The following is a 13543-nucleotide window of genomic DNA, read 5'->3' as shown; positions in this document are numbered from 1 at the left end:
AATAAAAAATTCAGGCATTTCCATACCAATGCTTAATTATAATCTGAACATAGAGATTTTTAAAATCATCAAAGCACATATCCGACCAATACTCTAATGATGCCCTGCGGCCTTGGTATTTTTTTGAATTCTCGAGAAAAAATGGTTTTTTTTTAATATGGTATTAATAAAAATTTCGGCAATTACAGAGTATCAGATCCAGATTAAACTTCTTTCAACTTGATATATAAATATCTTCCGAACTACATTCCCAAAAAAAAAAAATTATTAAAAAATGTTAAATTTTTAGAAGGAGATGAGCTTACAAAGCAGACTGTGTTCAATCGTACTGCACAACAATTTATGCAGAAAAAAAATATACAAAAATAGTTAAATTTTTTAACAATTATGTGATATCTTAAGTAGAGCAATTATGTGATATAAAGCAGAATTTCTCTTTTTAGTTCTCACCTATTTGCTTAGTAGTTGTTTTGTAATATCTCCTAAACTGGTATGAAGTCTGTTTGTCTATGTTTTGCATAATGAGGTATACCTCATGGATTTTTGTAAGAATTGAAATTCTATGTTTCTATAAGAAACTGGTGGGGGATACCACTTTTGTCAAAAAAAAAAAACTAAAAAGAGAAAACAATGACATATGAGACATCCGATCAACTTAAAAACAAAATAAACAATTTGAATAGATGAGAAATTAGATAAAATGACTTGTCTAAGAACCTTGAAAGCTTAGACTTCTTGATGTATCATAAATTTAATAGATGTCTCGAACACAAGAGAAACATGAAGATCTCATTATGACTTCATAGAAAGTTTAAAAAGAAAGGAGCTAGATAAACTCCTAAAATAAAAATCCTATGAAAATATTATTTGAACTGAATGAAAAATTAAAGAACTTCCCTAGATCATTACTTCTGCAGCTAACCTATTAAGTTCTCTAAGGACCTGTTCGGATGTAATCCCGAAAATACTGTTCATGTGGGAAAAAAAAATTCACTCCGACTGAATTTTTTTTTTCCCACGTGAACAATTCAAATTTTTTCTATTCCCATTCCCACTGTGCAGCCGAACAGGGCCTAAGCTACAAACATCAACTATGTACACATAAAACCACAGAAGACAGGCACATTAAAAACAAAGAAATAAAAATTACTTGTCATTTGGTACATAGAAATCGAAAGTCACATCAACTGCCCCAGTCTTCTCCCCAGCATCTTTATATTCAATACCAACAATCTGACCTTTGTAGTTCTCATCTGACTCTTGGTATGCTGGCTTAACCCTCCGTACCGGTATTGTGACTGAATAAAGCGTACCAATGTCGGAGTCAGTACTCACATTCAATTCCACCTTATCCTTAGACTCGATATCCACAAACTCAGATAGGGTTTTGACAACATTTTCTAGAATCTTCTTTTTTGCTAGATCAGAGACAGAACACTGGTCAGAGAACAATACCATTTTTAGCCTCTGCCTCGCAATTTTTGCATTCGAATCCCCCCGGACAAGGATAGTTTTGGGGAATAATATTTTCCAAGCAAGGAGAATTCGGTTGAAAAAATTAATGTTCGCTATTTCAGGGGTTATTGTTGAGAATGAATGATAAGTCTGACCCGTTAAGCTTTAGACCCGTTTAGAATTAAATAGAACTACTAGTGATAAAAAGTTATCGTTAGTACTGTAGCTTACTGTATAGGATAGGCATATTACCGTTATATTTATTTTTCTCCAACTATATAAGAAACTCACTGTACAAATTAGATTAAGTATGAAATATACAATTTTCTCATTCATCTCTCTGTCTAAAACTCAGAAAATCAACATGGTATCAGAGCGGGATTAAAATCCTGACTCAAGACAGAAAATCAAACAATTAAAATCACAGACAAGGACTGTGATTTGAAGAAAAAGAAAAAAAACTGAACATCTGTTCAGCAAATCTGCAACAACACTAGCAACTGAAAACCGGAAAAATCACGAATACAAAAATCTGCAAAACCAACTTGGGTAAACTGATTCAAGGAAAAATCATACCACCAAAGAGCAGTACAGCTAACAAAGAACTGTACCAGTCACCCAAACTGACAAATCCCCTCGTACCAGTAAATTGGTACAACAACAAAAGGGGAAGGGGTAAAATCAGCAAAACCAAGAAAGACATACCAGTAGTGCCACCAAAGGCTGATTCAACAAAACAAGTGCAAAGCACTTTAGCAGCCACACAGAAATCAGCGAAAAATCCCAGCACTATTTTCCTGCACTTACCAGTAAAATCAGAACCGGAAATCCCAAGAAAATGGGATCACACCCGTCAAGAAACCCAGAGGCCAAAGCCTTCTCCATGACTCAACCGAACCTTAATCCTAACCCTAGGGTGGAAGTGCGGAGAGATCAAATAACCATCCGATGCAAACATTGTAAGAAGGAGGGTCATATAAAGGATGGCTGTTGGTTTCTCCACCCACACCTCCGACCGAAGGGACCAAGGCGAGGTGGAGATCGGACGCAGGGGGAGCATGGCGGCTATGGCAATGAAAAACAAAAGGGTTATTTGGAGGAGATGAAAGGGTCAGAAAGCGTAGAAAAGAGAACAGAAAGTTCTGATTTGGTGAGGTTAGAGTTCAAGGATCTAATGTGGCAAATGCTACAACAACTCACAATGATGCTGCATCAAAAACAAGAAAATCAAAAGACCTCTGGTATGGCAGCCTATTTTACTCATAATTTTCAAAATAAGAAATGGATTCTAGATTCTGGTGCTACGAACCATATGACTAGAAATAAAAATTTGTTAGATAATTTTGAAAAATACGAAACCAAACAATTTGTTACAGTTGCAAATGGTGACAAAATGGAAATTCTTGGAGAGGGTTCAATAACTATTTTTTCAAAAATAATTCCAAATGTCTTGTTTATAAAGAATTGTACATCCAATTTATTATCCATTGGTAAAATCGCAAAAGAATTAAATTGTGAGATTATTTTTCATCAAAAAAGGTAATTTTTCAACAATGGTTAACCAAAAATATGATTGGTGAGGGATATTTCGAAAATGGACTCTATTTTTTGAATGAAGAAAAATTTAATTTTAATGCTAAAAAGGAAGAAATGAGCATTATTTGGCATAAAAGAATTGGACATCCTTCCGATAAAATCTTAAAAAGTCTTTTTAATTTTTCTAGTTTAAATAATAATGATTGTGAAATATGTAAACTAGGAAAGCATACTAAATTACCTTTTAATTTATCAAGTAGTAAAAGTGAAAAACCCTTTGATTTAGTACATTCGGATGTATGGGGTCCCGCTCCAATTAACTCTTTTAATGGATACAAATATTTTGTTATATTTATAGATGACTTCTCTAAAACAACTTGGTTATATTTATTAAAAAATAAAAGTGAAGTGTTTTCACATTTTTTAGATTTTTATAACTTCATAGGAAATCAATATGAAGCAAAAATTAAAACTTTTAGATCCGATAATGGAACGGAATTTATAAACCAAAATTTCTCAAATTTTTTCAAAGAAAAAGGAATTTTGCATCAAACAACATGTGTCTATACACCCGAACAAAATGGTGTTTCCGAAAGGAAAAATAGACATTTGTTTGAAATGACTCGGGTACTTTTATTTCAAAACAATGTACCAAAATCTTATTGGTCGGATGCCGTTCTTACCGCGACATATTTGATAAATAGATTACCAAGTGCTAATTTAGATTATAAGAGTCCATTAGAAATTCTTTACAAAAGAAAACTCAACATTGAGCATTTACGAATTTTTGGTTGCACATGCTATGTACACAAAAATAAACAAGACAAGTTGGATTGTACCTCAATTAAGGCTATTTTTGTGGGTTATTCATCACAAAAAAAGGGATACAAATGTTATGACCCAATAAATAAAAAATTGTATATCTCTAGGGATGTAACTTTTTTTGAAAATGAGCCCTATTATAAACAAAATCATGAGGAAAATATTGAAGAACCCTTTAAAGAAATTGCATTACCTCAATTCACAATAGAAGAGGTAAGACCAATCGAAATTGATATTGCAACCGAAAATGAAAATGAAAATGAAAATGAAAATGAAAATGAAAATGGAAGTGAAAATGAAGAGGAAATAGAAGAAATATTCTCAAATGATGGAGATCAAAACATGGAAGAAACATCATTGAGAAGGTCGGTTCGAGGAAGACAACCTTCAACAAGACTAAGGGATTTTATAACCTACAAGGTACAATACCCTATTCAAAATTTTATTACATATGGTATTATCTCTCCCAATTATAAAACATTTTTGACCTCAATTGCAAATGAACAAGAACCAAAAAATTATGAAGAAGCCATAAAAAATTCTACATGGACCAAAGCCATGAGAGAAGAATTAAAGGCTCTTGAAAAAAATGAAACTTGGATTATTGTGCAATTACCAAAAGATAAAAAACCCGTAGGTTGTAAATGAGTATATAAAATTAAGTATAATTCGGATGGTACTGTAGAACGGTACAAGGCTCGCTTAGTTGCGAAATGGTACACTCAAACTTATGGTATAGACTACCATGAAACCTTTGCACCCGTGGCCAAAATGAATACGGTGAGAATATTATTTTCTATTGCGGTTAACCAAAATTGGAAATTATACCAAATGGATGTCAAAAATGCCTTTCTTCAAGGAACACTTGAAGAAGAGGTATATATGACTTTACCACTCGGTCATGAAAAAGAAAGAAACAATGAATTAGTTTGCAAATTGAAGAAAGCAATCTATGGATTGAAGCAATCTCCAAGGGCATGGTATGGCAAACTAAGCTCTTATTTAAAATTTTGCAATTTTAAGATTAGTAATGTTGATCATTCATTATTTATAAAAATTGAAGGAATTAGTACCACCATCATATTGGTATACGTTGATGACATTATAATCACCGGAAATAACCAAGAAGAAATCAATAAAATAAAAGTTCACTTGAAGGAAAAATTTGACATCAAAGACCTTGGTTATTTAAAATATTTTCTAGGAATAGAAATAGCACATTCCAAAAATGGTCTCTTTATTTCTCAAAGAAAATATATCCTAGATTTGTTAAAGGAAATCGGAAAATTAGGTTGTAAACCGGCATCAACACCAATAGACGGTAGGCATAAATTGAATAGTGAAGAAGGTGAACCATTAGATGATATAAATCAATTTCAAAGACTTGTGGGAAAATTAATATACCTAACCGTAACTCGACCGGATATATCATTTTCCGTAAGTCAAATTAGTCAATTTATGCATGCTCCAAGAACACCCCATTTGGAGTCAATAAATAGAATTTTAAAATATTTAAAAGGAACACCCGGAAAAGTGATTTTTATGAAAAATAATAATTCTAATAATGTGTGTGGCTATTCCGATGCAGATTGGGCCGGAAGTTTTGATAGAAAATCGACAACCGGTTTTTGCACATATGTAGGCGGAAATTTAGTCACATGGAAAAGCAAGAAACAAAGTGTCGTGGCAAGATCAAGCGCCGAGGCGGAATATCGAGCCATGGCATCCACCGCAAGCGAGCTAACTTGGATCAAACAACTTCTTGCGGATGTTGGAATTAAAATTCAAGAACCAATAAAAATGTTTTGTGATAACCAAGCGGCACGACACATAGCAACCAATCCGGTGTTTCACGAAAGAACAAAACATATCGAAGTGGATTGTCACTTCATTAGAGAAAAAAATCAAGCAAAAGAAATTGAAACTCCATTTGTGAGAAGTGAAGAACAATTGGCGGACATATTCACAAAGGGTTTAGATCCGAAACAATTTGAAGGAAATCTAAGCAAGTTAGGGTGTATCGATATCTACATGCCTAACTTGAGGGGGAGTGTTGATAATGAATGATAAGTCTGACCCGTTAAGCTTTAGACCCGTTTAGAATTAAATAGAACTACTAGTGATAAAAAGTTATCGTTAGTACTGTAGCTTACTGTATAGGATAGGCATATTACCGTTATATTTATTTTTCTCCAACTATATAAGAAACCCACTGTACAAATTAGATTAAGTATGAAATATACAATTTTCTCATTCATCTCTCTGTCTAAAACTCAGAAAATCAACCGTTATGAATGAAGAAAGGCTCTTACTAGACAATGCTTGGGTTCGGATTGACAGCGTTCCAGGCTCTTTGTTTGTTGTTTTGGTCATGGCACCAAAATAGTTAGCTGGTCTGGAAATAAAACTGCCATATTGCACCACCTACACAAAATGAGAAATAATAAGTAAAATATTAACATAAAAAGTTGAAATACAATATACCAGTCAAATGTCATTAATTGCTTCCTTTTCTTCAATTTGGAGTTTAAATGCTTAAATGTGTCTAAACTTAGGTTTAACCTAATCTCCAACAACAACATAAAAAGGTCTAATTATTATGGTAACCTGCCAGATGGTGCTATACTGGTTAGTCATTAAAGGTCTGATTAGCGGCTTCTTTTTATTTAGTGAAACCAAAATCTAATTTGCCAACTCTATTATGGGAAATTGGAAATTTTTTAATCTGAGTACATCACACATACAAAATCTGTGAACCAAGAAAAAATTTGATTCGCTCACAATGTTTACTATCCTCGTGCATATGTTCGTCATTAATGGGAAGGAGAAGTAAACAGATCGCATTCAAATATGCAACATAAGAGTCTACTGAGTTTTTTTACATTTTCAACAAAACATGAATAGTCCGCTTTTGTCAGTTACATGAATTCTAATGGCAGCATATTAGTGATTTTCTGAATTAAGCATGCTAATGTTTTATTTCCAGGGTAAAAACAAGAAGTAAAAAGAGATAATGCGCATAACAAATGGACCAAGCTAACACCGAAGATTTCAGAGAAAGAGAGAGACGAAGAGATAAATGCACCGATGTGTAAATGGAGAGGAGAGACGATCAAAAGGAACGGAACAGAGATGGATTGAAGAGGCGAAACCAGCGGAGTCGCGAGAGGATCTACGGAGGAACCGAGGCAGCAGGGTCGCCATGTCTTCTCCAGTCGGTACTCATGAATGGAGGGGGGAGATGCGATGCCTTTCTTTGTATGGAAGTGAGGAAAGGACCACCGTCTGAAGCGGTGGAGGCAACAGAGGAGCGGCGCGAGAGACGGTGCCACGTATCCTTCTCCGTGCATCTTAGTTTGATAAAACCCGAACCCAACCCGACCCGAACCGATAAGGGAGGGACGTGCCATGACCTGACAAACGAGTGCGAATCCTCTGAGATATCTCATATTTTGCGTGACCCATGTCTCCGTTTCCTATTCAGGATAGCGCAGGGGGCCAATATTATTTGAGCTTTAAGATGCGTGCAGGATATACTTTAACGGTTGAGATTCTCCAAAAAGTCACGTTACATATGAGATATCTCAGAGGATGTGAATTCCTGACAAACGGGGCGTCATTCGGACGTGATGAAAATGTAGTGTGTCAGTTAAATACATTAAGAGAAACTCGTGTTTAACCAATTTTATTGCAATATGACAGTTATGATAATTTTCTTTTATAGAAACTTTTTTATTGAGCCGAAAATTGAATTAAATTTTTTAAAAAATATGAGTTTTTGTTTTACAATATTTTTTTAGTGAAATCTGAAATTTTGTTTTACATTAATTTTTAAATACAAAATTTTGTTTTTTAATATGCAATTATTCGTGAGTTTTTAAAAGGAATTACACAATCTCTACTGCACTTATGAATATAGTAAATAGTTGATTAATATTTTTGATACTACATTTCAATTCAAATGAAAAGCCTGGAAGGCAGTTCCACATTAGTTGATATATAGTAAATATTCAAAGAACATGGGGTGAAATTGCAAAATCACTGAGATAATTTATTTTTGAGGAAATATTCCAAGGATAATTCGGTTGAAGAAATTCATGTTCGCTATTTCAGGCTCCTTGTTTGTTGTTTTGGTTATGAATGAAGAGAGGATCTTACTAGACAATGCTTTGGTTCGGATTGACAGCGTTCCAGGCTCTTTGTTTGTTGTTTTGGTCATGGCAGCAAAATAGTTAGCTGGTCCGGAAATAAAACTGCCATATTGTACCACCTACACAAAACGAGAAATAATAAGTAAAAGAGAGATGTTCTGGTACCCCGAGCCATCATACTCCAGCGCGTCCCTCAAGTAGTTTAATAGAAAAAACTTTCATTTCCAGCGCTGATATCAAAATATTTAAAACTATATTTATAACATTTTACAATGCTACTCGTAAGCATATAAACCTCTGTCTGAAATCATTAAAATTTTAAATCTGCATAGTTTTGACTCCTAACTGTTGTTTTCAAGCCAAAAACGGAAATATTCATTTCATTCACTTTTTTTTTTTTTTTTTTTCTGATCATTATAATTTTTTCCGATGATCCGTGATGAATTTTACGAATCTAAAAATACTAACATTTTCTGTTCGATTTTATCTTTCAAATAAGACCTATAAAGAAATACTTTTGAGTAATTTTAAAATCAATTATTTTTTTTAAAGTAAAACTCACGAGCACTTAAATTTTCATGTTTTTAAATCTTAGTCTTCAACCATTAAAATTTTTAAGGTTTTGTACATGAGGTTTATATACTTTGAAATATTATTGTTGAGGTTTTAATTCTTTGTACATGAAGGTTATATGCTTTGTAAATGCAGGGTTATTGTTAAGGTTTATATGCTTTGAAATGCTATTGTTGAGGTTTTAATTCTTTCTACGTGAGTTTTATATGTTTTATTCTAGAGATTTAAAGTACTATTAATGAGGTTTATATGCTTGTGAAGAGAGGTTTAAATTATTTTGAAGCCAAATTAAAAAAAAATTGAAAGTCACAAAAATTTAAAGTAGTAAAAAAAATTACGACAAAAATATAACTTGAAAGTTATTCTTCATGGATCTCATTTGAAAGAGAAAATCGGATAAAAAAACGTTCATAATTTTAGATTGGCAAAATTCATCATAGATCGTCGAGAAAATGGATGAGAATGATCAGAGAAAAAATAAAAAAAAGTTGGTGAAAGGAATCTGTCTGTTTTTAGCTTGAAAATAAAAGTAGTTAGGAGTTAAAACTATAAAGATTTATAATTTTAATGCTTGCAGATAGATATTTAAATGCTTATGAGTAGTATTGTAAAATGTTATAACTTATAAATAGAGCTTAAATGTTTGGATATTAGTGCTAAAAATAAAAATTAGATAACATTGAAAGTTTTTTCTGTTGAACTACTTGGATGACACGCTCAGAAATTTTACCTGAAGTACAATTATCAGGCTCCTAAATAAAATATTAACATAAAAAGATGAAATACAATATACCAGCCAAATGTCATTAATTGCTTCCTTTTCTTCGATTTGAAGTTCAAATGCTTAAATATGGCTAAACTTAGGTTTAACCTTAGCTCCAACAACAACAAAAAAAGGTCTGATTATTATGGTAACCTGCCAGATGGTGCTATACTGGTTAGTCATTAAAGGTCTGATTAGCGGCTTCTTTTTATTTAGTAAAACCAAAATCTAATTTGCCAACTCTATTATGGGAAATCGGAAATTTTTTAATCTGAGTATATCACATACAAAATCTGTGAACCAAGAAAAAATTTGATTCGCTCACAATGTTTACTATCCTCGTGCATATGTCCATCATTAATGGGAAGGAGAAGTAAACAGATCGCATTCAAATATGTAACATAAGCAGTGTTTTAAAATGCGGTTTTGTTCATGCATGCGGAAGGCTGCATACCGCATATGCGGATTTTAAAATAAAAATTCACGTGTATATATATATATTCATATTCATATATTTGAATTTATTTTCACATAATAACATAACCAACAATACTTTTTTGATTTTTTTAATATAAATTTTAATTAAAATACAATCAAATTATTAAAACCGCATGGAAAAACTGTATGGCCGCATATTTCAGTCCGCATGGCCGCATATTCGGACCGCATGGCCGCATTTTTAATCCGCATGACCGCATATGCGGCCGCATGAAAAAATCGCATGGGCATTCTGAACACGGCTGCCGACCGCATACGCATATGCGGCCGCATTTTAAAACACTGAACATAAGAGTCTACTGAGTTTTTTCACATTTTCAGCAAAATATGAATAGTCCTCTTTGGTCAGTTACATGAATTCTAATGGCAGCATATTAGTGATTTTCTGAATTAAGCATGCTAATGTTTTATCCAGGGTAAAAACAAGAAGTAAAAAGAGATAATGCGCATAACAAATGGACCAAGCTAACACCGAAGATTTCAGAGAAAGAGAGAGGCGAAGAGATAAATGCACCGATGTGTAAATGGATAAGAGAGACGATCAAAAGGAACGGAACGGAGATGGAGATGGATTGAAGAGGCGAAATCAGCGGAGACACGAGAGGATCTACGGAGGAACCGAGGCAGCAGGCTCGCCATGTCTTCTCCAGTCAGCACTCATGAATGGAGGGGGGAGAATGAGAATGAGATACCTTTCTTTGTATGGAAGTGAGGAAAGGAAAGGGGCACCGTCTGAAGCAGTGGAGGTGACAGAGGTGCGGCGCGAGGGACGTGCCACGTATCCTTCTCCGTGCATCCTAGTTTGATAAAATCCGAACCCAACCCGACCCGAACCGATAAGGGAGGGACGAGGCATGACCTGACAAACGAGCCGATTTTTTTATTAATAGAAAATAAAATAATAAAATATCGAAAAAGGGGATAAATTTTGGTTTCTATCGAGAAATAGATAGAACTGGTCGTATTATCCCGTCTGGCTTAAGGTCCTATATAACCCATCGTTAACCAATTCAATGGAGAAAAATAAAACAAAGCCGGACGGCAAAGTAAGACCTATCCGAGAAAAAAAAAAAGAAAAAAAAAAAAAGAGAGACGGGAAAGTAAGACCCGTCCGGGCTAAACAAGCCTGTACATATCACCTATTTTTTCAAAAAAAAAAAAAAATCAACATAAGTGTAAGGTGAAGTCAAACTTTTGCCCATATATACATTTGACTTTGAATATGTGATTATGGCTAGTATATTGAAAATAAAATGCAATAATTATATATTGAAAATACTTTGCTATATATGTACTGTGTACAACTCATAGAAACACACAAAAATCTGTAAAAATAATAATTGGATTGCTAATGATGTATTTGACGTAGGGGTGTCAACGGGTATGGTACGGGTCGGGTGATGATATTTTCATACTCTTACTCGTTATGATAATGAAAAAAAATATTTACCCTTATCCGTATTTTCAAATACAGTACGGGTTGAGTAAACGGATAAAAAAATGTCATTAACATTTCGATTTGTGTTTTTGATAAAATATTTTTCAAAATAAGAAAAAAATAATAATGAATATTATGAAAATTTAATAAAATACAAAAAATTTATTGTATCATGCACTACAGCAGAAAAGACTATCAGATACCGGTTTTTCGGTCGCTGATAGTCACGTCGCCGGTCGCTGAAAGCTGATTTCGGTCGCTAATAGTCCGATTGCTGAAAGCATTGTCGCAGATACTCAACCGATGACGTCACCGGTCGCTGATATTTTTTCTGCGACCAATTTTTTTTGTCGCTGTTGTTTTTTTGCTGATGTCATAAAAGGGTATCTGTGACCAAAAAAAATAGTCGTTGATACCCTTCTGACAGGTTTTTGGAATATTTTTTATTATTTAAATTTGCACCATTTAATAATTGGTACCACACGTACCAAACATTCACATCGATCAAACAATAATATCAAATAATAGCTCAATTCGAATATAATATCAAATAATCATAACATACATAATAGCTCGATTCGAATTTAATATCAAATATCATACAACAATTCAATATTGACATACAACATGATATCATATAACATAAATAAAAAACCAACACATATATATACACACATTGATATTTTTCTACAATGTTACAAGCTTACAAGCTTATAAAAGACATTTCCATATCCAATTGTGTGAACTCAGGATGTCTGTCAGCTCTCAGATTCTCATCTCTAAAGCATCTGTTTTACAGAGGTCACTTTGTTTAAAGATGAACAATAATAGAAATTAAAATATTAGATTGAGAATTTTAAAAGACAGAAGGGTGCTCCATATAACATTATATATAAGTATAATATTTTTCATCCACTGATAATATATTAAGAATTTTAAAAGACAGAAAGGTGCCCCAAATAACATTATAAGTTACAAAATTTGTATAAACAAGAGAAATGATGAATATTACCTTGCAATATGGTAATATTTCTCGAAACCAGATACCATAAGCATTTGCTTGAAAAGTTGAGGGCTTTGGGGCAATGCCAGATTACTCGAAACCAGATTACTCCAAAGTTGACTTCAACTGGATAAATAAAACCAAACAGACCTGAATTTCACCAAATCCTCAATTTATAACACTCCAATCAACTCCAGACAGTACATAATAGAAACCAAAGAAATAAATGTTAGAAAGGCAGAGAAAAAAAAAAGCTCGGACCTGATTGAGCATCCCAAGGAGGGAAGGAGTGGTGCGGTGGACGACGGTACGATGGCAGCGGCGGAGGCGCATCGCTTCCAGCGTTCGGCCATGGAGCTGCCGCGTCCCAGGCAGCCCTCTGACCAGCATCGAGAGAAAGAGAGAGAGAGATGGTGCGTCAAGAGAGGCGAGAGAGCGAGAGAGAGACAAGCCGAGGGCCGTTGGTCTGAGGCGAGAGAGAAATGGTGGAGAGGGTTTAGGGCTGAGCGGGATTTGGCGCAGGAGATGGTTTTGGGGAAGGGTTTTGATTTTCGCGGAGGACTGTGCGCGAAGATGGTTCTGGCGCCTTATTTTTTTTACCCCAAAAATATTTTAGCGATCAAATAAAAAAAAAACACTTTCAGCGATCGGTGCGGTCGCCGGTCGCTGATATTATTGGTCGCCTGAATTTGAGTGAAAATCTTTATTTTTGGGGAAAAAATTAGCATCAGCGACCGGCGTTATCACCGGTCGCTAAAGCTCTGTTTTGCTGTAGTGATGTATCATCTTCATACAAATATATATCTATATATATAATTTTATTTTTAAAAGCTAACTTATACGAAAACGGGTAAGATAACGAAAATAAATCATCATCCTTACTCGTACCCGATTAGTTGGCGGAAAAAAAAAATCTTATCCTTACTCGAAGTTTTCAGATATGATACAAGTCGGATAAACGGGTAAAAGGGTGTCATTGACACCCCTCATTTGACGGGGCAAAATTGGGGCACCTTAACAAATTGATTATTTAATTAATCGGTGGTATGACAACCTTTTTATTATAAACCTAAAAGAGGCTCAATTACAACCAATTTAACTTTAAACTAAACCCCAGTGTAGCCCCACTACCTTATTCCTTGAATTATTAACTGAAATTATGGAAGCAACTTTGCTAATTTTAAAGGTAGTTATAGATAAAAATCAATTCATTACCTTATGGATTATTGCCTTGAAGGTAGGGAGATGAGCAGAGAAGGAGAAGGGAAGGAAAAAGCGTTGAAGGGTCGAAGGAAGTTAGCAGA

General features: G+C 34.1%; 2 protein-coding genes across 2 annotated transcripts in view; both read right to left on the bottom strand.

Moving 5' to 3' along the window:
- Positions 1 to 765: 765 nt before the first annotated feature.
- LOC144558404 (cell division topological specificity factor homolog, chloroplastic-like) overlaps positions 766 to 13543 on the bottom strand; it is a 36338-nt gene continuing 23560 nt past the window's right edge. The window contains exon 3 of the transcript XR_013512892.1: positions 766 to 942. The gene's annotated coding sequence lies outside the window, so the exon portion shown is untranslated. The remainder of the gene's footprint in view (positions 943 to 13543) is intronic.
- LOC144558554 (cell division topological specificity factor homolog, chloroplastic-like) lies at positions 1147 to 1458 on the bottom strand. The gene has a single exon (XM_078307398.1). It carries the CDS (start codon positions 1456 to 1458, stop codon positions 1147 to 1149), a length of 312 nt encoding a protein of 103 aa, XP_078163524.1.

Source organism: Carex rostrata, chromosome 8, assembly GCF_964058835.1.
Source record: "Carex rostrata chromosome 8, lpCarRost1.2, whole genome shotgun sequence".
Classification (NCBI taxonomy): domain Eukaryota; kingdom Viridiplantae; phylum Streptophyta; class Magnoliopsida; order Poales; family Cyperaceae; genus Carex; species Carex rostrata.
Note: the sequence above shows the minus strand (reverse complement) of the source record. Positions and strands in the feature narration are given on the sequence as shown.

Bases quoted from the DNA above. Each gene is read 5' to 3' on its own strand.
- LOC144558554 (XM_078307398.1), bottom strand. From the start codon at position 1,458: ATGGTATTGTTCTCTGACCAGTGTTCTGTCTCTGATCTAGCAAAAAAG.